Source organism: Phalacrocorax aristotelis, chromosome 1 (genome assembly GCF_949628215.1).
Source record: "Phalacrocorax aristotelis chromosome 1, bGulAri2.1, whole genome shotgun sequence".
Lineage (NCBI taxonomy): Eukaryota > Metazoa > Chordata > Aves > Suliformes > Phalacrocoracidae > Phalacrocorax > Phalacrocorax aristotelis.
The window spans coordinates 132,695,665-132,722,953 of NC_134276.1; the positions used below are offsets into that span (position 1 = coordinate 132,695,665).

General features: G+C 51.8%; 3 protein-coding genes across 6 annotated transcripts in view; 2 read left to right on the forward strand and 1 right to left on the reverse strand.

The window, feature by feature from the left end:
• Nucleotides 1–27,289, reverse strand: part of MLF2 (myeloid leukemia factor 2) — a 104,572-nt gene that overhangs the window by 61,391 nt on the left and 15,892 nt on the right. The window lies entirely within an intron of this gene.
• Nucleotides 8,462–15,034, forward strand: GPR162 (G protein-coupled receptor 162). 2 transcript variants are annotated; one of them, XM_075108590.1, is made up of 6 exons: nucleotides 8,462–8,670; nucleotides 10,460–10,976; nucleotides 11,505–12,243; nucleotides 13,071–13,260; nucleotides 13,836–13,987; nucleotides 14,149–15,034. In XM_075108590.1, exons 2-6 carry the CDS (start codon nucleotides 10,972–10,974, stop codon nucleotides 14,674–14,676), a joined length of 1,614 nt encoding a protein of 537 aa, XP_074964691.1. In that variant the 5' UTR covers nucleotides 8,462–8,670; nucleotides 10,460–10,971; the 3' UTR covers nucleotides 14,677–15,034. The 2 variants fall into 2 exon arrangements, with proteins under 2 accessions (XP_074964691.1, XP_074964683.1); XM_075108582.1 differs by having other exon boundaries at nucleotides 10,460–12,243.
• On the forward strand, nucleotides 16,148–27,069 carry P3H3 (prolyl 3-hydroxylase 3). 3 transcript variants are annotated; one of them, XM_075108616.1, is made up of 16 exons: nucleotides 16,148–16,644; nucleotides 16,948–17,100; nucleotides 17,820–18,009; nucleotides 18,138–18,269; nucleotides 19,171–19,304; nucleotides 19,593–19,682; nucleotides 20,026–20,078; nucleotides 20,284–20,342; nucleotides 21,201–21,248; nucleotides 21,541–21,665; nucleotides 21,786–21,881; nucleotides 22,863–23,013; nucleotides 23,188–23,305; nucleotides 25,721–25,796; nucleotides 26,218–26,358; nucleotides 26,654–27,069. In XM_075108616.1, exons 1-16 carry the CDS (start codon nucleotides 16,228–16,230, stop codon nucleotides 26,861–26,863), a joined length of 2,193 nt encoding a protein of 730 aa, XP_074964717.1. In that variant the 5' UTR covers nucleotides 16,148–16,227; the 3' UTR covers nucleotides 26,864–27,069. The 3 variants fall into 3 exon arrangements, with proteins under 3 accessions (XP_074964717.1, XP_074964710.1, XP_074964704.1); XM_075108609.1 differs by lacking the exon at nucleotides 21,201–21,248 and having other exon boundaries at nucleotides 16,150–16,644; nucleotides 20,288–20,342; nucleotides 21,558–21,665; XM_075108603.1 differs by lacking the exon at nucleotides 21,201–21,248 and having other exon boundaries at nucleotides 16,151–16,644.

Genomic DNA, 27,289 nt, shown 5'->3' on the forward strand with positions numbered 1-27,289 from the left:
CTGCTAGCATGTGGAATCCTGATTTTCACTCTCTCCCACCTCCCTGGCTGTCACGAGCACCAACCCTCTGCTCTCCATGAAACCTATCCATCCTCATTCGTCTTTCCTGGGCAGTATGAGCCCCACAGTACCCTCCAGACCCATCCCTCAGCCTGTAGTCTTCACCCCTCCCACAACATACCAATGCACAAGTGAAGACACCAAAAGCAGTGGGATAATTCTGGACTTATATTGTTGGGAAGGTAGTTCAGGATACCAATAGCTTCTGAAAATCAGAGCCTGAAGAAGTTGTGAATGTTGATCTAGAAGGTAAGTTTGGGAAGGGGTGACAAAGTAATTTCCTACCAGAACAAACAAGCCTTGGACTGAGCAAGCCCACAGAGTGTAGAGAACAGATGCTTCTGAAAAAGCCACCCAAAATTATTCTCACCATAATGACTCTTTGTTGGCTCAAAGAGATGGAGTGAAAAGCCCAGGAAATTTAGGATGGAAATAAAAGCGTATTGCAGAGATGCCAGAATGTCCTGAAAGAAAAATACTGTTAAAATATGTACACAGAAGCCTTGTGTTTATAGAAGTTATTCTACTGTCTGCTAGCAGTGGGTCAAAAAGGCCTTGAGGTCCTACAGCTATTACTGGCTGTGATCCAGGTTTGTTCCTCTGCTCTGGGCTTGCTAGGGAGAGGCAGAGGGGGACACTGGGCTGTGGGAAGGGTTCCCACTGGTGGAGACCCCCCCACGCAGGACACCTGGTGCTGGAGGAGGGGGTTTCTCTGTAGCAGTCATGCTAGCATCATGCCATTATTGACAGAGAAAAGACAGGTGGCAACAACCGCAGAGACAACACCTGTGAGCTGGGGGAAATCTTCCCCCCCACAAACGCCTCTCTCCCCTGGAGTGGGGACACAGCCCCAGGCAGCTGTGGCAGCAGGTGTGGGCCACCACCAGTGTCATGCCTGCTCCTCTGCCATCATCCTCACACAAACAGGAATGACAAAGGGCTGCCCTAATGCCATTTCCTTCCCACGGCTTGTGTTGTGCAGACAAAACTCCATTCATTTTGGAAAAGCCTTGGTCCATATCCTGGTGCATGCAGTCACTCCTCTTGCTCCTGTCCTGTCACTGAACTGCCAGCATAAATTGGAAGCCAGATGAGGCCCATCAGTCTGTTAAACAAGGCATCATCAGGGCTTAAGAAGAGGTCAGTTTTGGGAGCTGTATGAGGGAAAATGAGTGCAGGGTCAGTGATGGTCCACGTAATGATAATGACAAAGTGCTCGGCACAGTCCCCTCAACCAAAACCAACCCCTGCTCCTGCAGTCCAGACCCTTTTCCTTAAATAGCTGCTTGAGTACCCAAGTCTGGTCTTCTTTCCACTAGACAGGTGTCCAGAGCAGAGAGATTATCCTGTATCACCAGATCCCCGAGTGGAGCAAAGCAGCACACTGGGTGAGCGTCCATCATGACCTCCTCTGGCACTGCAGCCATCTCCAGCAGTTCAGATGCTCACCTGAGATTCTGGCAGCTGAACCAACCACCTCTGTACTAAAACACATAAGCCTTGACTTTTTCAGTGAGGCAATCAGCCTGACAAAAAAAGATTAAGTTAACAGGGCCTGCCTGGCCTCCAGCATGGGTTCCATCAAACCTGGTCTGTCTGGGATGAAATGCATGGGTAGCAGAGAATGCCCGCACTGGTAGCTCGGAGAGCACGGAGGTGTCTGTGCAGCCTGACAGCACTGCCTACAGCTGTCAAAGCCAGGAGGCAGCACACCTGCCCCAGCACAGCCCTGATCTCACGCTAGCAGGCAGTGCAGTCTCCAAGCCAGGCTGGTCCTCTCATGGGGCAAGGAGTGGCACTGTGTGGACACACGACCCTTAGCTCAGCAACCACAGTACCATGTTCTGCTTTCTTCCAAGGGCTAGAAGAGGTATGCTGAGTCCCTGCAAGCAACCAAAGGCTGTATCCCCACTCACAGCTGGGACTGACGTTCAAAGCACACTCAGGCTCACACACCCACCATCGATGAAGGAAGTCCCTCCATTCATTTCCAGGTGGCCTGGCTGGTGTTACAACAGACATGCTGATGCCACAGGAATGCCTGTGAGTACTCAGCCATGTCCACAGATGCACAGCTTCCAGTTCTCCCATCTGAATGGGCGTAACAAGAATGATAAGCCTTCCTCAGCACTGCACATTTCCTCAGCAGGTCTCCTGATCACAGCAGTCATGACCCTGCCCTACTCTACTTGAAACTCACCTGCAAGCACAAACCACTCCAGGCTCCAGACTCATAAATCTCTTTTTTTGGCAGCTCTCCTGTCTGTATCTTCTCACATGACAAGCTTCTTTGTTCCCTGGGTGCACAGACTGCCCTGATTAAGAGAAAAGTCATCCACAGAGCAAGTCCTAGATGGGCTTTGCTTTCCGTCTGAATGCAATACTGAAAGCTTCAGTGTGGGCTTCAAGGCAGTACAGAGGTGGAGGCTCAGACCAGATAAGAACAAGCTTACACAAAACATAAGTGTCAATGGAGATGTACCTGATGAGCCCCCAGCTGGAGTGGATTGCAGTAATATCTTGCCCAGGCCTGGGCTGCAGTAATACAACAGCACGCTCCCTTTCTGACACACACACTGTCTTCACAGCCTGTGCAGCAGGTAACACTGTGGCAACAGCGCTCATATGCAGCATTGAAGACCGATGAGAAGCCAGGTGTCCCTATCAGATCACTTTTGTGTGGTCCCTTCCTTGTGGCATCTCAGGGCTTTACAGGCTGTGTTGCATGTATCCTGGTTCTCCTTCTCAGGAGGCATTGACAACTTCTCCCTTTGCTAGGTGTGATGAGGGTGTATCTACACTATGCAATGGAATAAGGCCTCTGCATGACACAAACCACAGTGATGTACAACTCCACAAAGCAGCAAACACAATAACAGACATATTTTATCATGTGGTGACAGCTTATCAAGAGTAGCCCTGAGATGATGGCAGGACTCAGAAAGGCATATATGGCAATACTTACAAAATTACAATGGCAACCAGAGCTCTGCGCAGTGATGTAGAAACATCACGAAAAAGCAAGAATTTAGAAAATATGAGAAGTGCTGCTTTCCCCAACATGTTGGTCTTTCTAGTACTACTGTTCCCCATGTTTCTGGGCTGCAGAAGGGACAAAGCACATGCTTCAGTCCTTTGGACCCTCCTCCAATGCATGGTCCCCTGCCAGGACCCACAGACCTGATTGCCATAGCCCTACCTCCCCAAGCACCTCCTGCTTCCTAGTTTATTTCTGCCCTTTGAGTGTAATGCGAGGCGGTGACTCGGTAGATGCTGTCAGCCCGGATCTGCTGAGGCAGTCCATGTGACTCACACTCCCTGCAGGCTCTGCAGCAAAGCATTCACATCCCTCAGCCTTCAGAGCCAAATGACCCTGTATGTTTCTTTGCATGCTCCCAAGGTCTGGAAGGGAGGAAGCTGTACACTTCAGCCTCTTCTAATTTCTTCTTATCTCAGAGGGACAAAAAAGAACAGTTTTCAGCATCCGTCTGAGTGGCTCATCAGTCTAATTCAGCTGCAGAGAGAGAGTAGCTTCCATTGCCCTTCTCGGAGGTGAAGATAGAGTAGGAGCACCAGACCCTTGCAAATGCTCAGCTCTGGACTGGGTTCTTTCTGAGCATATTCCCACGTGCGTGTTTACTAGGAGGGACCCCAGGGTTTGCTAGTACGCTCACATCTGCAACACCTTCAAACACCTCCAAATCACATTGGACTGCCTTTGCTTCAGGTGTGTCAACATCCTTCCCCAGCATCCCCCCTGAAGAATTCTCTGGCTCTCTTCCTGTTCATTTTTTATCCAGCTTGACCAAGCCCTAGAGGTGCTTCCAGAATTTGGAGAATTAGAGAATTGCAGAATAAGAGGCAGTGGCAGAGGCAGCCTCACTGGCAAGGAATCAAAAGGGAAGAGAGGAGAAACCCCAGCTCCTCAATGCTTTGGCACCATCTGGCCTGTTTCAGGCTCCAGTGCTGGGAAGTCCCTCCTCTGAGTTTGTCTGTGTGCTCTGTGGAGGTGAGGTCCTGGAGATGAACAGCAGTAACAGTGACCCTGGCTCTGTGAGGGCTATGGCTCTGGAGGGGCCACCACACCAGCTGGAACAACAACAGGAGCCAGAGAGCTTCCCTGGCATGGGCCTACTGCATCCGGTGTGTCAGCAGCACTCCTGAAATCTCAGTCTGGTTTTGAATTAAGAAAAGATTGTTCTCATCTTGTGAAACCTCAGATGTACCTAGACAAGCTAGGGGAACAGGTAGTAAAATGAAAACTGCAATTCTGCATTACAAATCCAAAGAAAAGGAATAATTTCAGCTCCTTCCAGATATCATAGTTTCCCAGATTAATGATTCAAGAACTCCTAATTATACTTTCTGTATATGAGAACAAACAAGTAAGCATTCAGCGATTTTGGAAAGTGGGTAATTAAATTCTGAAATGGCATTTTTACATCCTTTACAGACTGGAACTCACTGCACTGGGATATCAGTAAGGCCACAAGGGGAGGAGGGATGAAAAAGGGGTCAGTAACATAGAGAAGAGAAGAACACACAAAGCATTACATCGGGCAGGTAAGGGGATGGGGGAAGCAGGAAGATATATACACCTCTGTCAAATGGCACTCAGCGTCACAACCACCATATCTTTGACAAGCATACCCTGCTACTTCCTTTTCTCAAGGAAAATATCATATACAAATATTTATGTGTCAGGAAAAAACATCTTTTAGAAGGTACCCAGCTGTGTAAGGAAAAACTTTCAGCTGTGAACAAGCGCCTACGAGTTCAAATCCTAGTTTTTACATTCCAAGCCCTTAATATTTCTATGTAGCTCATGACCAGCATTAGTCTTCTGTCTCCTGATGTGATGCTATTATCACTTGCCCATTTTGTAGATTAATTATCTGAGAAATCTCACTAAATCTTTCCATACAATGCTAGAAATAGAATCTAAGGTTTGGATATGACAAAGCTACATTGCAGTCACTGTCTTTTCTGAAGGAATACGCTAATGTATATGCTTGGCTGGGTTCTTGTTAGCCACTAACCACGCCCTGCTCAAAGAGCCAGGAAGGATGCCAGGAAACCTGCTTGCAAGCACACCAGCTTAGCCTCACAAGAGGCTATGTAAGCCATGTTGGGGCTCTGAGGATGGATTTAATTGCATCCATGATCCGAGAGAAATGTGTGAAACCTCCCATGGTCACTATCAAAGTCCTGAGTAAGAGCTGCAAACCCTCAAAGCCCCGTGAAGTCAATTTGCCTATTCTGTTGATGCTTTTGCTTTTTCGATTCTGGTGTTTGTTCCTTGGTTAATGAGCTCTGTTCCTTTAAGAATCCAGGGCACCTCTGGGAAGAGCATTTCCCTGGACTCGCAGAGCTGCTGTCCAGAAATAACTGATCTTTATGCAATGAACTTTTCCAGAAAACATTCCTTACCCTGAGATTGTAACAGTGCTGTTTCTCTGGGCCTGGATGCCTTAGGATATTCTAGTGAGCTACTGAGCCTTTAGACAGCAGATCACCAGTCAGAGTCCAGTCTGGCTCTATAGGAATTAAAAATCGCTTCCAGCTCTGTGAGTCCTAGGAGATGAGTTTGCGGAGGGTCTCACCTCTAGCCCGAACTTCCTAGATACACAGGGAACCCTACACCTGCAGGGGACCCTGCACTATGGGCTTCAGGATTTCCAGATCTGAGTGAGCATTGGTGCTCGTTTGCATGCACACTGTCAATATACAGCACATATGCAGTTGCGACTCACCACTTATCAAAACCAGTGAAACCAGGTGTCTGGAAATCCTGGGCAAATAAAGAGAGTCTTTGAAATCCATTTAGTTGAGGTAGATAGATGGATGGATGAGCATCTGCTTGGGAGTATGACAGCCCTAGGGTAAATGCTTTTCTCCTTTGCACAGAGTGCATTCCACTTCACAGTAAATCTTCAGTTTTGAGCTTTCATTCAAACTAAGAACCCAGCCACGTTTGCAAACACAAGAAGCCTCCTCAGGATAGGAGGACTTGTCCCCATCCAGCTCTGCTCACCAATCTCTGGCAGGTGTATCTCAAGCCATGAAGAGATGCTGGGCTGCAGGATGTCCCTACCCAAGAGGAGCTGAGGCAGGCAAGCAGCACAGAAAGCGCCAGAAGCTTGGTTTGCTGTTTCTCTGAGATAACAAGAGGATTTATTCACCCACGCAGCGAGGCTAGCAACTCACACTAAGGAGACTCAACTTCTGAATCAGAAGAGGATGGTAATGTGGAAGTTATCACATTAAGTTATTCATACAAATGACACGATTGGAGCTCCACAAATGTTTACATTTGTGGATATAGGCCTTCTTACTTCAAGGCACAAACCTCCCACGTACAATAGAAGTTGAAAAGGAATGATTGAGGAGGGCCATACCATCCCTTCTCATGTCTCTGGCTTCTGACATTGCTGTACTGACCACTGAGATGAACCACCTTGGGGCTGTTCCACTGTGGCACCTCCTGCATGCCAAAGAATAGCCAGAGCACAGCAGCATCGGCACAACCCACCTTCCTCAAAAATCTCTTATCACCCACCTGACACAAAGCCAGATCTATTCTGGTGGTTCCTGATTCTACTCACTGTCTCTAAGACAGGCCCCACTCACAACAGCCAGTGCAATGCAAACAGGTCTTGTCTCAGAGACGATCTCTTTGATACCTTTAGATCTGCCTTTGCTGGTGCCCTGGACCTAAGAACCAGCAGTACCTCCAGCTTTCTTACTGAGGAGTCTCTCCTGCTGACCATACAAACCTCAGATGAAATTCCTTGGTATCCAAGGCACTTGGGATCACCTCAGATGATATTTAGAATGATGTATGAAATCTGCCCTGTCAGAAGGGGTGATAAAGCTGAGCAGAGCCTGGATCTGTAGGGTCGGGTAAACTAGCAAAGAGGGTGACGCAGCAGGAGCAGATCTGTAGAAGAAAACAGCTGGAGCATCTCCCTTATAAGGAAAGGCTGAGAGACCTGGGTTTGTTCAGCCTGGAGAAGAGAAGACTGAGGGGGGATCTTATCAATACTTATATATATCTGAAGGGCAGGTGTCAAGAGGATGGGACCGGGCTCTTTTCAGTGGTGCCCAATTACAGGACAAGGGGCAATGGGCACAAGCTGGAACACAGGAAGTTCCACCTCAATATGAGAACAAATTTCTTTACCGTGAGGGTGGCAGAACACTGGAACAGGCTGCCCAGAGAAGTCGAGGACTCTTCTTCCCTGGAGACATTCAAAACCCACCTGGACGCAGTCCTGTCCATCGTCGTGTTGTGTCCCACCCCCCTCTAGGTGTGCCTGCTCACGCAGGGGGGTTGGACAAGATGATCTCCAGAGGTCCCTTCCAACCCCTACCATTCTGTGATTCTGTGATGCTGAGGACTTAGTAGCCACACTGTAAATGCCTGGGGGCTTACTTCAGACTAACCCTAGCCCACAGCAAAGCTGAATTCTCATAGTTCTCAGAGCATATTTGCTGCAGATCTTGCAAGTACTTTCACCTAAATTGTTCACGTTCTCCAGCTCCAAATTGAGGTGCTAATGCAACTGCACCCTAACTGTCAAGAAACATGAACTCCCATCCCATCCCAGTTTTGAGGGAGGAAAGGGGTGTGGAGATTTTGGCAGACATCCGTTCCTAAAAGGAATAAAGACAAGGAAGGTGTTGGTGACTTAACTTCAGCAGCAAGACAATAACAGGAAAATCAGATGCCTGTTGTCTTGTGAAGACTTTCTAGGCAGGTTTGCCCTCACTGAGGTGATACAGCCGGAGGAGGAGCTTTACCCCTCTGACATGTCCAACCCATTCCTCTGAGCACTACTCCTGCTCTGTCGCCTTCCCTCTCTTCCCCTTTCCCTGTTCACGGGACCATATTGCTGGCTGGTGATGGAAGAGGCCATCACAGCAGCTGAGCAAACTGAGTCGGCTCTGCTACCACGGCTCACCCTGGGCAGCAAGTGTCCTGGGCACCCTGCTCTCCAAGGAACCCTTGCAGGCCCTCTGTTAGCACTAGCTTTGTCTTTCCCCTCATGTCAACATCCATCCTCCCGACATCTCTGACGGCCTGGGTGCCTCCTCATAAGCCTCTTGCTTTGGGAATGGGAACCCGGCACCTTCTCGTCCCGCAACTCGTATTCCTGGGGGCGGCCAGGCTTGCCCCGTGGGGGGGAAGGGATGCATACAAGAGTGAGCCGGCCGGGACCCGGCAGCAGCAGCCCCTGGAGCTGAGCTCTGGCCAAGATCAGCTTCGGCAACCGCTTGTACCCCGGCACAGCCTGTCCCCTCAGCCCGCGCCCGCCGGGACCGCCGCCGGGAGGAGCCGGGGCTGGGGCCGGGGCCGGGGCCGTGGCTCCCGCGCCCGGTCGGCCGGCCCGCCCCCTGGCTGCTCGGCCCGGCGGTGCTCCCGCCGACGCTCCCCGCCCCTCGCCCCTCGCCGTCGCCCCGCCTGGCGGATGGCCGGAGCGTGGGGCCGGGGCGGCTGCCTGCGGCGTCCGCTGCGGCGGCGGGGGCCGGGGGCCGGCACAGCCGGGCGGAGGCGCGCACAGCCGCGCGGGGCGCCCGTCGCCATGGCAGCGCTTGCTCCGGCGAGAGGTAAGATGGGTCCCTCCGGCCCCCGCCGCTGCCGCGGTCGGCCCCCGCCGCCGCCGCCGCCGGCCCCCGCTCCGCCGCGCGCAGGGCGGCGGCGCCGCCGCCGGTCACAGCCGCGCCCCGGGGCGCCCCGTGGGCTCCGCGGCCCCAGCCACCGCCCAGCCCAGCCCAGCCCAGCCCTGCCCTGCCCTGCCCTGCCCTGCCCTAGCCGCACGGCTTCGCGTCGCTCCGCCGCCACCCGGCGAGGCTCGGGGCGGCCCTGCCCGGCCCCCCCTCCGCCCCTCTGGCCGTTGCGGCCGTATCCGCGCTGCCGGGCGGCGGGCAAAGGGAGGGGGCGGCGGGGGCAGCGCCGCACCTCGGCCCCGGGCCGGCCGGCTGCATCCCCCGGCAGCCTGGGTTCCTCCGCTCTTCTTTGCAATTATTCTGGGTCAGACCCCCCCGCCTTTGCCTGCCCCTGAGTCACCAGCCCCGGGAGTCTCTCCTCTCCCCGCTGGCGGGATGGGTGGTGGGATGAAGCGGGGGGCTGTGGCCGGGGAGCTGGGCGAGGTGAGGATGGGTTTCCCTAACCTGGGCATCCTGCATCAGCTCCGGGGCTCTCCCATCTCTGGGAGTGGGAGGACCGCAGCTCAGAGCAGAATTTGGCCCCAAAGCCAGCAGAGGTGGCAGGGTTCCTGCCTCATTGAGGGAACAGCGTGGGCCAGCAGAACAAGCAGGGTTGGAAGGACAGCAGAAGGAGGTGTTGCAAGGAAATTCGTTCCGCTGGGATTATCAGGGCCGGCTAGCTTCGTAACTGTCTCCAGAGGCCGCAGGCCTAACTGCAGGAGTGATGGCAACGGGGGAAGAAAGATGAACCAGGGCAGAACAGGGCATCACCAGTCCAGTCATGGCAAACTGCTCCAAGCAGGGAGGATCAGAGGAAAAGCCTCAGGTGGTTACAGAGAGGGTGAGAAAACACAGAGAAGCAGTAGCAAGGGGAGGGGTGGGAACTGAGCCACTAGCTCAGACTGGGGGGCCACTGGTCCTCCACAGAAAGATTAAGTTTACATCTGCTCCAGTCAAGGCACAGAGCAGGCCTATACCTTCCTGCAATATACTGCTTGGGCATCGCCTCTAGATTAAGACAGGAGAGGGGGTCTGAGCTGGTAGGACCAGGGGGCACTGGCAAAGGTGAGTAGTCTCAGGACTAGGTTAGCAGTCTTCGTTCACTAGGTTTGGAGCCATGGGGTGTCTGGAGACCAGAGTTGCTCTAGCAGAAATGTGCTAGGAGGGTGAGGCATGTGGCCGAAAGACTCGAGCTTCAAGACTGCAGAATGGCAGGGTATTGCTGGAGTGGTTGCGTGTACCTGTGGATGAGACGGGACGAGAGCGGCAGAGCACTGGCAGAAAAAAGCTGAGGTCCAAAGACTGGCAGAGCTGTGGGAGCTGTACGTCAGGAGTGAGGGGTGTCGGAGCGGGTGTGTACAGAGGGCAGGACCTGCATGGCAGGGAGCGATGTGAATCAGGTCTTCCATTACAGAAATGGTATTCATAATGCTTTGCGTTGAGAACCTCAGACTGGAAGAGCAGGAGCACAGGGTGTCTCAGCAGCACTAGAAGGAGTTGCTGGGGGCCAGAGTCCAGCCTGAGCTATGTAGGGACTGGTGCAGATCTGGCTCTTCTGTTCACTGAAAGACACAAGGAGTGTTCTCCATAGCCTAAATCATGACCAGGTGTTTGTGTGGGCAAGGAAAGAGAGAGATCTAGGGAGATAGAATGATGTTAAATTACTTTTTCTCTTTTTTATCTTTTACAGCAAACCTCGTGCCCTGAATCTCCAAGGGAACCTTTGAAAAGGATCTTCCCCTCCCTGCCATCTCCTTATTGTTTGCCAGCTCTGCCCTGTGCTGTGCAGGAATCTTGAAAGAGCAGGCTGAGCCCTGGAGAACAGCAAAAAGGACAATGTAGTGAGGGTGCCGTGAGGTCTTGGACAGGGAACCCTCTGAATTTTGTTCCTCACCCTTCACTCTCCGCTGATGGCTCTCTGACAGCCTTTGGCAGAAAACTCTACCTGGCGACGAGCGTGGCATTTGGTGAGAGGGGGATTACACACGGTATATACACCAGCCTCACCATTTCCGCGGGACCTTTGTCCTGCCTCCCATCTTCTCTGAAACTCTTGGCTAGCTCCTCATTCACTAGGACGCTGGGCAGCAGGCGCCTGCTACTACCAAACTGATTGGACTCCCCAGCAATCCCTGTTTGCGTGTGGCCTTCACCAGTCCCAGCAGAAGGTGGTCCCTGAGACAGAAGGTGCCTGTTGGGCACATGAAGTAAGGAGAGATTTTTCTTTGGGGGAAGAGTGGAGGAGGGGGATGAAATAGATGGGGAGGAAAAAAAAAAGTGAGCCCAAGCGAGTGAGGGAAGAAGCACTGGCAAGCGTTCATGAGAAAGAGAGAGAAAGAAGGTGGAAGAAAGAAAAAGAGAGAGAACAAGGGAAAAAGGTGGAAAAGTTAGAACAAGGAAAAGAAATATAAACAAGCAGAAGGGGAAGGGAGGACTGAAAGTGAGACAGAGTTGACAGCTGTTCCGCCTAGCACCTGGTGGCAATGCCTTGAGGAACCCCTCCAGCGTGCGTACACCTCACATTGCAGCAGCAGCAGATGAGGAGGGACGTGGCTCCTCCAGCGTGGAGTCCCACTCACCCTCTTACAAAATCCCAGCAGCAGGGACAGGGTGCAACTTAGCAGGGGTGGCAGCATGGGGGACTCTGAATCAGAGTCCACCTTGCACAACAACTCACTGTGGTGGCTGGCATGTGGGATGTTAGCACTGTTGGCCAACTCTTGGATTATCCTCAGCATCACGGCCAAACAGCAGAAACACAAGCCCCTGGAGCTGCTGCTATGCTTCCTTGCTGGGACCCACATCCTCATGGCAGCAGTACCCCTCACCACCTATGCTGTGGTGCAGCTGCGGCGTGAGTCCTCTGACTACGACTGGAACGAAAGCATCTGCAAGGTCTTTGTCTCCACATACTATACCTTGGCGCTGGCCACCTGCTTCACAGTGGCCTCCCTTTCCTACCACCGGATGTGGATGGTGAGATGGCCAGTCAACTACCGGCTGAGCAATGCCAAGAAGCAGGCTCTGCACGCGGTCATGGGTATCTGGATGGTATCATTCATCCTCTCCACCCTGCCCTCCATTGGCTGGCACAACAACGGCGAGCGCTACTATGCCCGTGGCTGCCAGTTCATTGTCAGCAAGATAGGGCTGGGCTTTGGTGTCTGCTTTAGCCTCCTGCTGCTCGGAGGAATCGTCATGGGCTTGGTGTGTGTGGGTATCACTTTCTACCAGACCCTGTGGGCACACAGAAGACGCCGGCGGTGCCACCATCAGAGGGCAGAGGAAGCGTCATCCTGCTCTTCATCAGCACACACCACTTTCAATGTGCCAGCCATTGTAGTGGAGGATGTACGAGGCAAAAGGAGGTCTTCACTGGATGGCTCTGAGTCAGCCAAGACCTCCCTGCAGATGACCAACCTCATCAGCGCTATTGTCTTCCTGTATGACACGCTCACTGGGGTGCCTATCCTGGTAAGCAACGAGTTCTCCCTTTCCCTTCAGAGTCTGCAGTTAGACTAGATTTCTGTTTCTCTCAAGCTTTAGAGAAGACACTCTGTCTTCTTTCCACCAGCCACAGAGTTTCCACATCGGAATCTGTGTTATTCTGAGGGCTGGTTTTAAAAAGATTGCAGTAATTGTGTCATCGTTCCGCAGCAGCATTTTCTTAAGACAACTCTAAGCCTGGGGAATACGTGCCACACAGCTAAAACCACTGTGAAAGTTTTAAGTGGCTAAGAGGAGAGGAAATTATTCTGCAAACTTACAGGGGGATCTACCTCTGCAGAAACAATGATGTTTGTATTTCTCCTGTCTCCTTCTGGAGAACTGATACACCAACTTTAAAAGCTGTTGCAGATAGTTTTCATCTTCCTTCTGCTTGTATGATCGTAGACAGCATTCAGGTTTTGGCTGGCTGGTTGATTCCCTGCAAAACTGGAGAGCTGGGAAAGTTCTCAAAGGGAACCATTAGGAGAACAGAGGCTAGTCACAGCTCTTTTTTTTTTTTCAAGCGGCTGTGTCCTTTGTTAGCACCTATTTAACTCCAGCTCATAATAAGCACAGGGAAGAAGTGGTGCTAACACCAGGTCTCATGCTAGTGATATGACAACTTAGAATATGGCCTAGCAAACTTGGGGCAACACCCCAGGAAGAGTTTTTCAAAGTGGCATGGGGTATTACTTGATGAATCCTTTATAGACAGATTATGTTCTACTACAGAATTGACTCTCATTATCTTTCTCCCTTGATCTCCACTTCTGTCTTCTTTCTCAGCATTGTTTCTCTGTCTTGCCTCGAAGGTCGTGAGCTTTTTTAGCCTGCGCTATGATACGGCCCCCACCTGGATGGTCCTGGCTGTGCTCTGGTGCTCCATGGTGCAGACCCTGCTGCTCCCCTCCTTCATATGGTCCTGTGAACGCTACCGAGCAGATCTCCGCACCGTGTGGGAGCAGTGTGTGGCTATCATGTCTGAGGAAGATGGAGATGATGGTAAGCTCCTCACCACCCCACAGTCACTGTTATTCACTAACCCCCTCCCCAAAAGATTACAGAGGAAAGAGAGGTCCGCGTTGGGAGGAGGACCTGATGACACTAGGCGTAGTTGTGTGGGTGGCTAAGTGGGATTCGTGTTATAGCTTGGAGTCAGCAACCATGAGAAAATTTATTCTGGAGAAGGCTCTGCCACTCACTGGCTGTCTTAGGGCTCACTGGCATCCAGGAAAAATTCGTGCAACATCCTTCACAGTAGATGCAAAAGTAGAGACGATATGTACAGCTGCCAAACCACAGTGAAAGTGACATGCTGGGCTTCAGCCCAGCTCACTGCTCCAAAGGTCCAAGTTCTGGCAGTGAGTGATTCAAAAGCAAGACAGAAGAAACAAGGCAGTCTCTGGGTGCTCTAGTGCTGCTGCAAGCAGAAAGATGAGGTCCTTGTTCAGAGGTGAGCCCTGAGGGCTGCAAGCAGGATGGCAGAAGTCAGACAAGCATTAGGATGGCGTCCAGGTGCCCTAATAACACTCCTCTTCTGGCTGCAAAATGTTGACTGCCGTTCTCTTTGCCAACAGATGGTGTATGTGATGATTATGGTGATGGCAGGATCTGCAAAGTGAGATTTGATGCAAATGGTGCTGCAGCTGTGAAGCGGGACTCCCGGGACATCAAGCTGCTACCCATGCACCACATGTTGTTGCCCCAGGACAAGGTGCACTACCTGCAGGTGAGCTGAGAGCTAGCAGGGGCAGCCCCACAACCCACTTCCTTTCCTAACAGTCTCCCACGCTTTCGTGTCCTCTTGACTCTCTTCTCTGAGAAAGCCTCAGCTGCTCCCCTCCTGTCTCTTCAAGTCTTCCATCACCTGCCTCGTTCTCTGTTTTCCAGGTCCCTATCTCCCGGAGAATGTCACATGATGAGACTAACATCTTCTCCGCCCACCGCTCTGCTCCATCCTTCCTACACAAGTGGTCTTCATCTGACGACATCCGCATTTCCACGCCCCGCAAGCCTGGAGGCCCTGGCTTCTTGCCTCCTCAGCTGCATGACTACCAGCACTGCCGGCAGCCCCCAGAAGATGAGCTGACGACCCTACGGCAGTTTTTGGAGGGGGGGCTGATGCCCCGGGCCTCCAGCTCCAACGCCTGCTTCTTCCGAGATGAGATCACCATGTTCATTGACGAGACACCACAACCCACCCCAGCCTGCAGCCCACGGCACTCCCGTCTCCCGCTCGCATCACGCCGAGATCGCCGCCTCTCCCTTGGCAGCAGAGAAGAGGAGAACGCCAACCGGCCCCGGCGCTGTTCCTTGACTGGCAACGGAGCCTGGCATCTGCAGGATGAAGAGCAGGCACCATGTGAAAGGACCCTTGAGGCCTGCGAGGCAGAGACCTTCCAGGACCCCAAACTATGAGCGACAGCATCAAGAACATTCAGTGCCATCACGATTTTTAAATAAAACTTAAAGTGTTCCCTTTGTCCCGGGACCCGATCACTAACTTGCATTCTCATCTTTCTCGCCAGCAGGCAGGAAACACGGCACCCCACGCTGATGGGGGAAAAAGAAGTGGGACAGACCTGCAGAAGGGAGCTCGAAGGACAGATGGACAGCCTGGGCCTGCTCTCAGGTTACAAACGCACCCACTGCTGCCACTGCCACTTGGCACCCTCGCCAGTCCCGTCCCTTTGTGAACTCCACCCTCGCATCCGCCCTGCCCTAAGAGACAAGGCAGGCGCAGAATGGTATTAAAATTCTATATTTGGAGTGTCAATCGTGTGTCTGTTTTTAAAATAATATATTAGTAATAATTTTGTTTCCATAGAAACAAAATGACTGGTGCAATGTTTAATGAAGCTTCACAGGCTTCTGGAAGGGAAATGGGGAACATGTGAGGCTCCTTTCCTCCCTCTGCATCCCTTTCTTGTCAGTGCAACTGGAAGGCAGCAGATGCTTAGCAGCCCAGGGAAAGGAACGAAGACCATAGAGGAGTTGTCATGGGAAACTGAAGTCCGTGGAAGTTTTCCTGTCCATTTCAGGGGAGACTTAGACTGTCTACAGCTAAGCAGGAGGGGCCTCTGTGCTTTCTAGTACCGCTTAGCAGAAGGTATTGCTTTGAGGCAGCCCCAGGCTTGAAAATCATTAAAACGCCCTCCAAAAAGACCCTGACCGTAACGTTTTATTTCACTGGTGCAAACTGTTGTTTCCAGTGCAAATGTTGCACGAAACACAATGTCCCAAACTTCTCACCCAACTGGGAAAGCTGATAGAGCCTTCCAGAGGGAAGCCCCCTGACTGCCCATGCTGTCAAAGCTGGGGGTGGCGAGGTCGGGAGCAGGCTCTTGCCTTGCACAAAGCTCTTGGAAGGGAGGTGTGGCGGTAGCATGTGGGAGATGGACTGTCTCCTGCCCAGTGCTGGCTGGTGTTCCAGCCATGGGCTGCATTGGAGGGGCTGGGGAGATAGGGGATGAAGTGCTTCTCAGTGTGATGGGACTTGGTCTATGAACTACCAAAGCATGCCTTGTTCCCGGCATGGATGCTGATAGATTAACCATAAGGTCTCTCACGAGACAGCTCGTTGGAGGGATCTGGGTGACCCGCACCCGAGGGATCGTTAGCACTGGGGGATGCTCGGCGGACGCCGGGACGACGGACCACTTCAGACAAGGTGGTGCCGGGGCTCTGCAGGCCCGCGCAGGGACAGCGCCGGGCTGGTCCCGGCGCCCACGAAGCGGCGGCGGGCCTCAGCGGGCGCAGCAGGACCCACTCCCCTGGGGGGACGGACGTGGGGACGGGAGGGGCCTCGCCCCCGGTAGCCGCCCCCTCCCCGCACCCCCACCGGACCGCCGCGCTGCCCGCCCACCGCGGCCCCGGCCCGGCCCCCTGGGTGGGCCTATCCTGGGGCCTGCCAGGACGCCTGCCCGCGCCGGACCCTCTCTCCTCCTCCCCATCCCAGGCGGCTCGGCCATGGCTTCCCTGCTCTGCCTCCTCCTCCTCGCCACCGCCACCGCCACGTCGCCAGGCCGCCTGGTCCCCTACGACCTGCTGTACGCGGACGGGGTGCGAGCGTACTTTGCCCGGGACTGGGGGCGGGCGGCTGAGCTGCTGCAGCGAGCCCTCCACAGCTATGCGGGGCTGCGGGCGGCCCGCCGCGCCTGCCGCACCGCCTGCTGCCGGGAGGCGGCCTTCCTCGGCGGGCCGCTGGGGACCGGGCCCTGGGAGGCCGCCCTCTTCGGCCGGGTGCTGCAGCGCGCCGACTGCCTGCAGTACTGCCTGGGGCGCCGGCTGGGCGCCGCGCCCTCCGCCTACCGCGCCAGCCGGGCCATCCGCCGGGACTTCGACCAGAGGGAGCCCTACAACTACCTCCAGGTGGCCTTCTTCCAGGTGGGGACCGGCCCCGGAGGCGCCCAGGGACCCCCGGTGTGGGCTTTCCCCAGTCGCCGCCCCCGGGCAACCCCGAGGGTCCCGGTGGCACGGGTAGGGTGCTACCTCTGCGCGGCTCTCCCGGAGGGCTCTGGGCGGCTGAGGGGGCGCTGGGCTAGGGCTTGCTAGCCCGGGACACGGGCTGCTGGGCACAGGCGCCTGGTGGGTGAGTCCAGGGGGCAGCTGGGGTGTGAGGAGAAGCAGGGTGTGAAAAGAAGTGGGGCCCGCAGGAGTGTGACAAGCACCACTGCCTTTTCTCCACAGCTGAAGAAGCTGGATCAGGCCGTGTCTGCTGCTCACACCTTCTTCGTCGCTAATCCCCAGCACCTCCAAATGCGGGAGGACATAGAGAAGTACCGTCGTATGTCAGGGGTGAAGTCGGACAACTTTCGTGACCTGGAGGCCATGCCACACTGGGTGAGGGTTTGATGCAGAGCCAGGCATCAGCAGCTCTTATCCCATCCTAGGGACCAGTCAGGGACCCCGGTCTGTTCCCACGCAAGGGCCGTGGCTTGGGGCAGGGCCACCGTATATGGAGTCACAGAATGGTTTGGGCTGGAAGGGACCTTTAAATATCATTTAGTCCAATCCCCTGCCATGGGCAGGGACATCTTTCAAGAGATGAGGTTGCTCAAAGTCCCGTCCAACCAGGCCTTGAACACTTCCAGGAATGGGGCATCCACAACTTCTCTGGGCAGCCTGCTCCAGTATCTCACCACCCCCATCATAAGAAACGTCCTTCTTATCTCCAATCTAAATCTACCCTCTTTCAGTTTAAAACCGTTGCCCCTTGTCCTGTCACAACAGGCCTTGGTCAAAAGCCTCCCTCAGTCTTTCTTATAAGCCCCTTTTATATTTGAAAGGCTGCAAGAAGGTCTCCCTGAAACCTCCTCTTCAGGGAGACAAACCATTGCAAGTGCAACAGAGAGACTTTCTGATGACAGTTGTGGCAGGCTGCAGAGCCTTGGAGAAGTCTGTTTGGCTTAAATCCAGAAGATTTGCTGTCACTGCATGGTGGGCTGTGCATGATCAGGCAGGCCCCTAGATGTCAGCACTACCCTGTGAGTGACCCAGAGTCTCAGGGTGTCCTTTGGTGTCACCCACACTGCATAGGGACCTGGATCTGTCCTTTGCAGGAAGCATATGAAGCTGGGGTGCGGCATTACAATGCAGATGAGTACCTACAGGCTGCGGCCAGGCTGGAGGAGTCACTCACAGAGGCACTGTCAGCACTGGAAGAATGTCGTGCCCTGTGTGAAGGGCCTTTGGAGGATGAGGACGAGGAGGAGGAGGAGATGCAACCTGGCCTGTACGAAGCCATTGCAGGTAGCGTTAGAGGCACAGAGGGTTGAGTAGGAAGGCCATGCTCCCCACATTGGACATGCCTCATTTCCCAGCACTCCTGTCTGGAAGAAGTGTGAGCTACTGCCCTTTCTTGCTCCTCTTTCTTGCAGCCCATTATATTCAGGTTTTGAAGTGCAGACAGCAGTGCGTCCTTGAAATTGCCACAAAGCCTGGGCGGATTTCTGCCACGGAAGATTTCATACCATCTCATCTTGATTTACTGCAATTTGCCTATGATCAAGGTGAGCAGAGCCACAACCCAGTGGGTTATGCTGTGGCACCCCTAAGTTTACCTTTTACCTCTGGAGCTGCGGGCAGCATGTAATGGGGAGAAGTGGCACACTAACCTGAGCTTTACTTCTCTCCCCCCATGTCTGCTCCGCAACTCTTCCAAGAACCTCTTTTCTTTTGCTCAAGCCTGTGGCCACCTTGGGAGAGGTCCCTTGTGGTCCACTTCAGTCTCCTTGCATGTCTTCTGTAATGTGTGGCTGTTCCCACTTCTTTCCTCCAGCACTCTTCATTTCAAGTCCTTGCTCCAACTATCTGCTATGTATTTTATACCCTTCTTTTCAGTTTGTGGCTCCAGATCAGGCCCCCGCTTCCAATCTAGAGCATGTGCATGCATCTCATCTCAACAGTGGTGTTACTTCTGAGTCAGCCCTGCCTACCCTTGCTGAACTGATGGCCTGTCATGACACTGGTCATCCTGTCACCTTCTCAGTTTCACACATCCCTCAGCTCTTCTCTTGGATACCTCTTCTCCTTCCCACACTGATGCAACTCTCATCTCCTCTGTTAGACCATTGGTAAAACTTGTAACTCAGAGAAGCCTCCAGAGCACAGACACGCATTATGTCTTTTGGGTGAGGGAGGTGGGATTGTCTTTCTTCCGAATATATACTATTTTTGTCTCCTCTGAACAAGCTCCCAATAAGTATTGAAATTGGACCCATTCTTCACCAGGCTCATTCCTTGTATACTCTGCCCATCGTTGGGTAGAGGCCCAACTAGGCAGGGATTGATGTGTACTCAGTGTAAGGCCTCCTGACTGGGGCATTGGGTGCTGCTGGCCTATACACATTTTCTGCTAACATCAAGTATTTCGGTGACATATCTGTTTTTCCTGTTCTGTCCCTGCCCAAGCTGGGAACCAGGCACTGGCTGCTGAATGTGCTGCTTCCTACTTGCTCTTCTATCCCACGGATGAGCCAATGTTGGAGAAAATGAAACAGTATCACACAGAACTGGGAGAGGACACAGCTGTCACAGCTAGAGAGGTAGTTACAACCCCAGGTCTGCGCTTTGTTCCTGTCCCCTGTCTCATATGACAGGATCATAGTCCAGGAGACAAAAAGGGAAATGTGTTTCACTGCAGATGTGTGCCAAGCCTAGGACTGAAGAAACTGGAGCCTGAGTTTACCTATAGTCTGTATGAGGCAGGGTCCCTTCAGGACAGACCGGGCTTCTGTAGTGCACAGCAGTGTGTTGGGGCAGTTTTCTGCCCTGGACAGGGATGGGATTATCTTTTGTGGGGTCATTGTTTGACAGCCTCTTTGCTTCCTTAGAGTATTCAACATTATGTGCAGAGATCCTTGATGGAGAAGAAGTTGATTTATTATGCAGTGGAGCATCTAGGAGGAACTTTTGATGACCCTGTGAGTAATGACATCTTAATCTTTCTGCACTGATTTCACCAAGACAGTTACCAGAATTCAATTCGGTAGCACATGATGCAGAAAAGATCAGGTGCTGATGAGAAGGACCCCCAGGTCCTTACAAGGTGGATCTTTAAGGCCTTTCTGCTGCTCCAGGACTGAAGTTAGTTTGAAATTTCTGCTGTAACCATATGCATTAGCCCAATCTGGCTGTTGTCAGAAGCAGGCCAGAAACATTGGTCTGATATTCACTGGAGAAGCAGGACAAGGACCTGGCTGTTTGACATGATCCAATGTGGGATAGGTTTGTTGTGTACTGAACAGTCTGCATTTGTTCCTACAGGATCTTTGGACTCCAGATGAGCTGATTCCTGAAAACCTAAAGGAGAAACACAGGTAAGGTTGACCAAGTCAACTAGGACTGAAATATAAGTGTTGGAAGTAGGAGATGGGGTTGGACTGTTGGGGTGGTACAAGGAATAGTACTACTGAGGAATGGGCAAAACAGGAACTGGAAGGGTGTGAAATGCTGCAACAGAGGAGGGTTAGGCATAGCTCTGTACTGACAGCCCTGGTCTCTGTTTTTTGCCTTGCTCCCGAGAGAGGATCAGGAGAAGGAAAAGCAGGAAAGTCTGGATGTGGAAGAGAGGGAGAAGAGGGGTGAGTAAAAGAGCTTGAAGAAGGACTTGGATGCAGTCAGCCAGGCTTAGTCAGGCTAAGTGCTGTCTTTTCTTCTGTCCTCAGACATTTGAATGCTAGCATAGTTGCAGACTGACTCGAATGGCTCAGCAAGTCTTCTCACTGTTTCTTTTCTCCCTCTTTGATGCATGTGTAATCTTGCAAAATCTCACTGTGTACATCTCTGGGATGGGAACTCAAAGAGCACTGTGGCTGGAGAAGCTGAGAGCAGTGGTGCCTGAATACGAGACAAGCCTGTGGACGTGCAGATCCCTGTTCAGTGTGGCAGGAGTGTCTACACGAAACCTGGTTGAACTCCACCAGCCCAACTTCAAACAACATTTTTCTGAAGGGGACAAGGAGAGAGGGGTGGGGAATGGAAGCTGGAAACAGATTATTCAGCTTGGGCAAGTCTCTCCCTGAAAAACATAAGTCCAAATGGTTTGTGGCTGAATACTATAGACTGCAGTGCAGAGTCCCATGTTCTTGCCGGTCCTCTGTTCTTATGTGTGGACACACAGCCTCTTGCAGGGCCCTGTCCTGGAGTCTTTGCTTGAAGTGACCCCAAGTGGTTCTCTGTTATGACACATGGGAGACCAGATCATCCTGAGGGTCTGAGTGCCTCGGCATTCATGACTATCCAGAGGTCAGAGGGGGGCGGGGAAAAAAAGCTAAAGATCAAACGATCAAATCACCAACTAATACCCATTGCTTCTCTTTGGGGCTGAAGAAAGAAAGATTCACTGGAGATAATTCTGGGGAAAGATGTGTGATCGAAAGGATTGATGGAGGTGTTGGTGAAAGGGTTGATGGAGGTGTTTACCTGCTTCTTTTCTCCAGAGCCTCATCCCAGTAGGCTGGACCTGTTCTGCTGCTGCGATCCACAGTGTACTCAACTTTCCCCAGCTCCCTGCTGCTCTCCTAGCAAGCCCCAAGTTTCTGCTGGCTCCTGAAGCACTCGCTGTAGGCCAGCTTCCCCAGCTGATGCTCTGGTTCCCCTGAAGCATGTGAGGGGTGCAAGTGGCCCAGGTCTGCGAGGAATGGGCACTTCTGGGGAACTGTCCTGTCTTCTCAGAGAATGTATAGTGTCTCTCCACTTCCTTATCCAGGCTGGGGGTTGGTGTCTGAGGGCTTCTTGTCCAAACCTTGCTCATGCCTATCTGTACTTCCTTCTCAAAAGGTCCTTTGCCTTTTGAGGGTATTGCTGTCACGATGGATTCCCGCCAGATGAATGGAACCCAGAGGGTTGTGTTCGACAGAGTGCTGACTGAGAGTGAATGTAAGGACCTTCTCCGGCTGACAAAGGTGAGGCCTGGGTCTTGTAGGAGCTCCTGTATGTGTACTTTCCTCTTCAGCAGGCAGGGTTATAACATTTCCAAGGTGGAGAAATGGCAGCAGTGTGTCATCTGTGTCCTTCTATTCCAGGCAGCAGGAGAAGCAGGAGATGGCTACCGGGCAAGACGGTCACCTCACACCCCACATGAGAGATTTGAAGGGTTAACCATTTTGAAGGCCATGCAGGTAAGTGGCTCTGTGAGCCTGCCACCTTCTTGATTGTCCAGAAGGAGTGTTTGCCAACTGAGCATTTTTCTCTGTGAAGTGCACTCTGGATGGCGTCATGGGTGTGTTATCTTCCTCACAAGCACATGTACAATCTCTCCCCTGACTCTCTTCCTCCACGATCTTGTTGAGGCACATTGTACATGGAGGACTTGACAAGGGCTCTTTCTCCTGTGAGACAGGGTTTCAGGATCGCCACTTGTCCCTGTGCAATAGTCTTACGGACATGCTTAGCTTAGAATTGGAGAATAAATTAAGGTGGAAAGAGCCCCTGGAGATCTCTAGTCCAACTGCCTGCTCACAGCATGGCTAATTCCAAAGCAGATGAGATCCTTCAAGGCTTTGCGCAGGCAAGTCCTGAACGTCTCCAAGGGTGGAGATTCCCCAGCCTCTCTGTGCACCTGTTTCAGTGCTGTGCCACTCTCAGGAGGATGAAATTTTTCTTTATATCCAGCCAAAATTTGCGTTGCTGCAGTTTTTGCCTGTTGCCTCTTGGCTCTTCGGTGTGCTGCTCTGAGAACAGACTGTCTTATGTGTAACCCCCTTTTAGCTGACAGGAGACTGTAGTTAGATCCTCCTTTGGCCTTCTCTAGGCTGAAGAAACCCAGCTCTTGCAGCCTCTTTTTCTAAGTCTTGTGCTCCAACAACCCTGCCATCTTAAGAGCCTTCACTGAAGACTCACTCCAGTTTGCTAGTGTCCCTTGTGTACTGCATGACTCAAAATGATGCTGCATTCCAGATGTGGCTTCATGTTCTGAGTAGAAGGAAATGCTGTGCTGTACAGGTATACTCCTGACTTATATTTACATGAGAAAACATGTTATTTTCTTACATGTGTGACCACAGGACTTTACATGGGTCCTTTAGCTGTACTGTGTACATGTATCAGTTATTAGTGTCTTTGTACGTAAGTATTCTAACAGTCCTGGTTTTCACTTGTAGCTGGCCCAGAATGGGGACGTGGACTGGAGAGACGCCAAATTGCTTCTGCAGGCCAGTGAGAAATCACGGAAAATCATAGAGTCCTATTTTACTCCTGGAAAGAAACTCCATTTCTCATTCACACACCTTGTATGCCGCACAGCTGTAGATGGTAAAGGATCTTCCACCCTGTTAGTCCCTGTCTCCTGGAGAGTCTCCTCAGTCCCAGCCACATGCTCTCAGGAGACTCTCTTCCCTTTATTCTCCCTGTGCCCCTTTCTCTCTGCCCTGGTCTTTCTTGAAACTGAAAATGCCCATATTCTTTTTTTGTAACTTCCCTTTTCAGAGGAACAGGAAGGTCGCATGGATCTTAGCCATCCTGTCCATGCTGACAATTGTCTCTTGGATCCTGAGGGGCAAGAGTGCTGGAGAGAACCACCTGCCTACGTGTACAGGGACTACAGGTAAGAGAAGAAGGGGACCTGCATTAGATCATATGGAGTTCAGAACATCTCCCTGGCCCTGTCAGAGGGTGAGTTCAGCTTATAGAAACCAGGTGATGGGTTGTTGGCTCAAAGCCAGCCTGGACTGTAGCATTAGGCAGAAGGCTGCATTCAGTGGCTTCAGAACAAGGTGTAAAACACCTTCCCTAGGCTGGGAAGAAGATCTGCACTTTCTTCCTCCTCACAGCCAGCATTAATGGAGAGCAGAACAAGGCTGGGAGGCTGCACGGACTAGAACCATGATATCAAATTATTGTCATGTGGGTCTACCACAGTACTACATTCCACTGCCAGTCCTTATCACAGTCTGTTTCTTCTAATCAAGTTCTGTCTTTCACAGTCTTCTGAGGCATTACAGCAGAGGGAGAACCAAGCTCCCTGGATTTCCTTTGTTTGGGCAGTCAGTGTACTTTGGTGACTATTCTCTCCCTTCAACTCTCTCAAGATTCACTGCCAATACTTTGTTTTGGGTTTTTCCACTCCATGTGAGAGTTTTTTTCCAGCCTGTGGTAGGTTTTGTTACTCTTGTGTGAAAGGACCTGAAATATGTTTTAAAGGTGGTGACAGTTGTTGCGTACTGCAGCCAAATGAGGTCAGTTTACTACAATTGATTCCTACTATTTACCATCCCATGCCTGGGCATCCAGAAATCTTGCTTGCCTTTTCTTTGAGTGGTAGCTGTAGCCAGAGCAGAAATCTTCTCCGAGCAGCTTATGGTAAGGATGTTGGACTTAAAGGGAGTTCCAGTATCGAGTCCATTTCCCTTCTGATGTAGATGTTGATTTGGTATAGTCAGATTGTAAAGTTACCAGGCTCTGTCGTGTAAGTGGTTAGATCTCTGTCCCCCCGTGGGGAAGCTGTCCTGTCACCTCATTCCTCCCTGAGCAGTGGGCTTCTCTGTCTTCTACTTGAATGTATGTGGGATCTATGTCACTTAGCTATTTCTAGGAGTATTCCTGTGCTCTTGCAGAGTGAACTGTGACTGACCAACCAACTCACAAGGGCTGAGCTCTTCCAGTGTCCTTTTGAAAGAGGACCCCATATTCCAAACTTCCTGGATCTCTTCTGTGTATTTGTGCTATGGTTATTAATGAAACTATTGAACAGGATTGGGCCCAGGGGCCCGAGGGTCCCAGTGATCCTCCTCCAGGCAAACAGTACTCCTTTTAGTGCCAGTGGTGCACTAGTCAGTGTGTGCTGTTCACATGCTCTTCTTCACCTTCTCTGTGTTCATTAGTAATTTCTCTAGTGATACCATTCTGAGTACTGTTTACCAGAGTCCAAACTGCTGAGATCAAGCATGTTGTCTTTCCCTGGGAAATCAACTGTTTTGTCAAAGATCATGTGGCTAGCCCCATCTGGTTTTAGTACCCCCATGTCACATTTTAAGACCTTTTTCCATTTACCTCTTGTCCTTCAATTTATCCTTCTCCTCAGAACTGGAGTCTAAAGCCCTGCAGGCTAATGAGGTCAGGCTCACAGGCCTGTTTATGCTTCAACCATTACCACAACACTTCATGCGTCTGAGAGTTACCCTTGCTTTTCTCCAGTCATGTTACCACCCTGACTTCACAGTCTTGTTAAAACCCTATGGCAGAAGAGCTATAACCTTGTAGGTTTCAGGGTAGGTAATCCTCTCACTGTCCTTAGGTCCTTAACATTTTGCTTCAGCAGCCATAGTGTTGATTTCTGTTTCTTTCTCCCCGTCCCATTAATGAGCCTCTCTTGTTCCTCTGACAATTTCTATCAGCTTAATTGAATACCAAGAGGAACTCAAATAGTTTGTGACCCATTCTTTTGTGTAGTTGACTGTGGTCTCACCTGCACTGCACAGTGGCCTCACTACTTCTCTTTTTGTCTAAAGTTAGTAAAGAAATTTCTTGTTTTAATTTTCTTTTCTGCATGTATTAAACCTCTTTTTGGCCATTCATATGTTATCCTGAAATTCCTTGACCTTAAGACATGGCTTTCTTTGCTCATCAGTCTCCCAGGCTTTGGATTATTTCCAGTCTTAAAACATAACATCATGCCAGGTCAGAACCAAGGTCCGTCTAGCCCAGGGCATTGTCACAACAGTGCTGCAGATGCATGCTGCAGAGGATTAAAAAAAAAAAAAACAAACAAAAAAAACCCAGGACAAGCACATAGAGCTAACTCCCTGGCATAATCTCCTAGCCTTCCATGGCCTGCAGCTTGGGGACTCCCCTGAGTTAGGCACTGCTGTGTTTAAGAACACCAAATGGATCCACCTGTTAACTGGTCTGGTCACTTTTTGAACCTGTGGTATCATTCAGGTGCCAGCGTCCTCTGACAAGGAGTGTGGGGAAGTACCTGGGAGGAAAGAGCTTCACCGTCCATCTTTCTTTTTGTCCACAGTGGCATTCTCTACCTCAATGATGACTTCCAAGGTGGGGGCCTGTTCTTCACTGAAATGGACACTGTGACTGTCACAGTAAGTCTGGGACTGGCCAAAAGAAGGAGGGAGTACTGAGGGTGAGACTTAGTCTGGGCAGGAGGAAACTAGTTGTTTATTGAATCCCACCACTCCAAAACCAATCCAGTGCTGGTGCTGTGGCAGATTCAAATGGAGACAGCTAAAGGCAAATTGAGGCAAATAGCAGACAGAGGAGAGGTTAACTCCTTCCTAGCTGAAATGTTGCAGGTTCTTGCAGTCTGTGGGTGTCTGTGATGTAGGTTGTCCCATTGATTCTCTCTGTCTCTATTTGAGATCTATCTTGCTCATAGACTGGCAGTGGATGCCTAGTAGATCACTGTTTCATGTTCCCAGAGGCAATGTTAACGTATGTACAATGACCATATACCCCAGAGGAGGGGGCTGCTGCCTTCATTGTCTCTTCTCTGTCTCCTGGCAGGCTGAGGTGCATCCTAAGTGTGGGAGGCTGGTGGCCTTCAGCTCTGGCAAAGAGAACCCCCATGGCGTGTGGGCAGTTAGCCGTGGGAGGCGCTGCGGCATTGCTCTCTGGTACACACACTCCAAGGAGCATGCTGAGCAGGTAAAGGACTATGCTGGAGATGTGGATACGAGTACGTCCAAGCTAGATCAAATCCCTCTGAGGAACTGCTTGTGGGCTGTCCTATGGGGCAGGACCTAGTGCAGCAGCTGGGGGTTGTCCTCTGGCAAGGTAGCTGGTGGAGGGGCCAGCCTGCAATGGGTCCTGCAAGAGAGATTGGGCTCAGGGGGTGTTGGATGGACATAACAAAGACAAGATGTGTCTTGTCAGCCCCTGCAAGCAGAACAAAGACCCTAGCAGGGAGGGGTTCACATCATCTCTGTCTCCATGGCTGCAGGAGCGGGTAAAGGCAGAGGAGCTGTTGGAGCAGAGGGCTATGGAGCAGGACCAGCCTGATGGAGAACGTCAGGGGGCTGATCACAGTGGCAGATCATCCTCAGAGCTTCCTGATCACAGTGGCGGAGCCAGGCTCACAAGCCGGAGACACAAGCCTGGCTCAAACAGGACGCAGCACCCCAAGGAACTGCGGGCCAGAGATGAGTTCTGAGTATGCAGGATCCCGGGGGCAGGCCTGGCACATACTATGGCCTGGCAGGTCTTGGTAGCACCAAGACTTCAGAGGCCTGGAACAGTGTATTAGTATGCTAGAGCCGTAGTGATGGGGAGGAATGCAGCTTTCTTCTCTGTGACATCCCAGCAGCTGAAAAATGGGAACAGGGACAGAGTATTAAAGTCAGTGACACCAGGAACTTTCTTCACTGCCTCACCAACGTGTTTGTGTCACTCGGAAGTAAGAAGGCAGGGTCTCCTCACCCCAGTCCTCTCAGCGCCAGCTTCTTGGTCACCCAGGGCCACATCCGAGATGGGGAGAAGGAGCCTGGGGTCTTTCAGCAGGGGCTGTCTCACATTCAGGAATTCAAAACAGAAGCCTCTGAATTTCCTAGGCATCTGCAAACTCCAGAAACTCACAGCT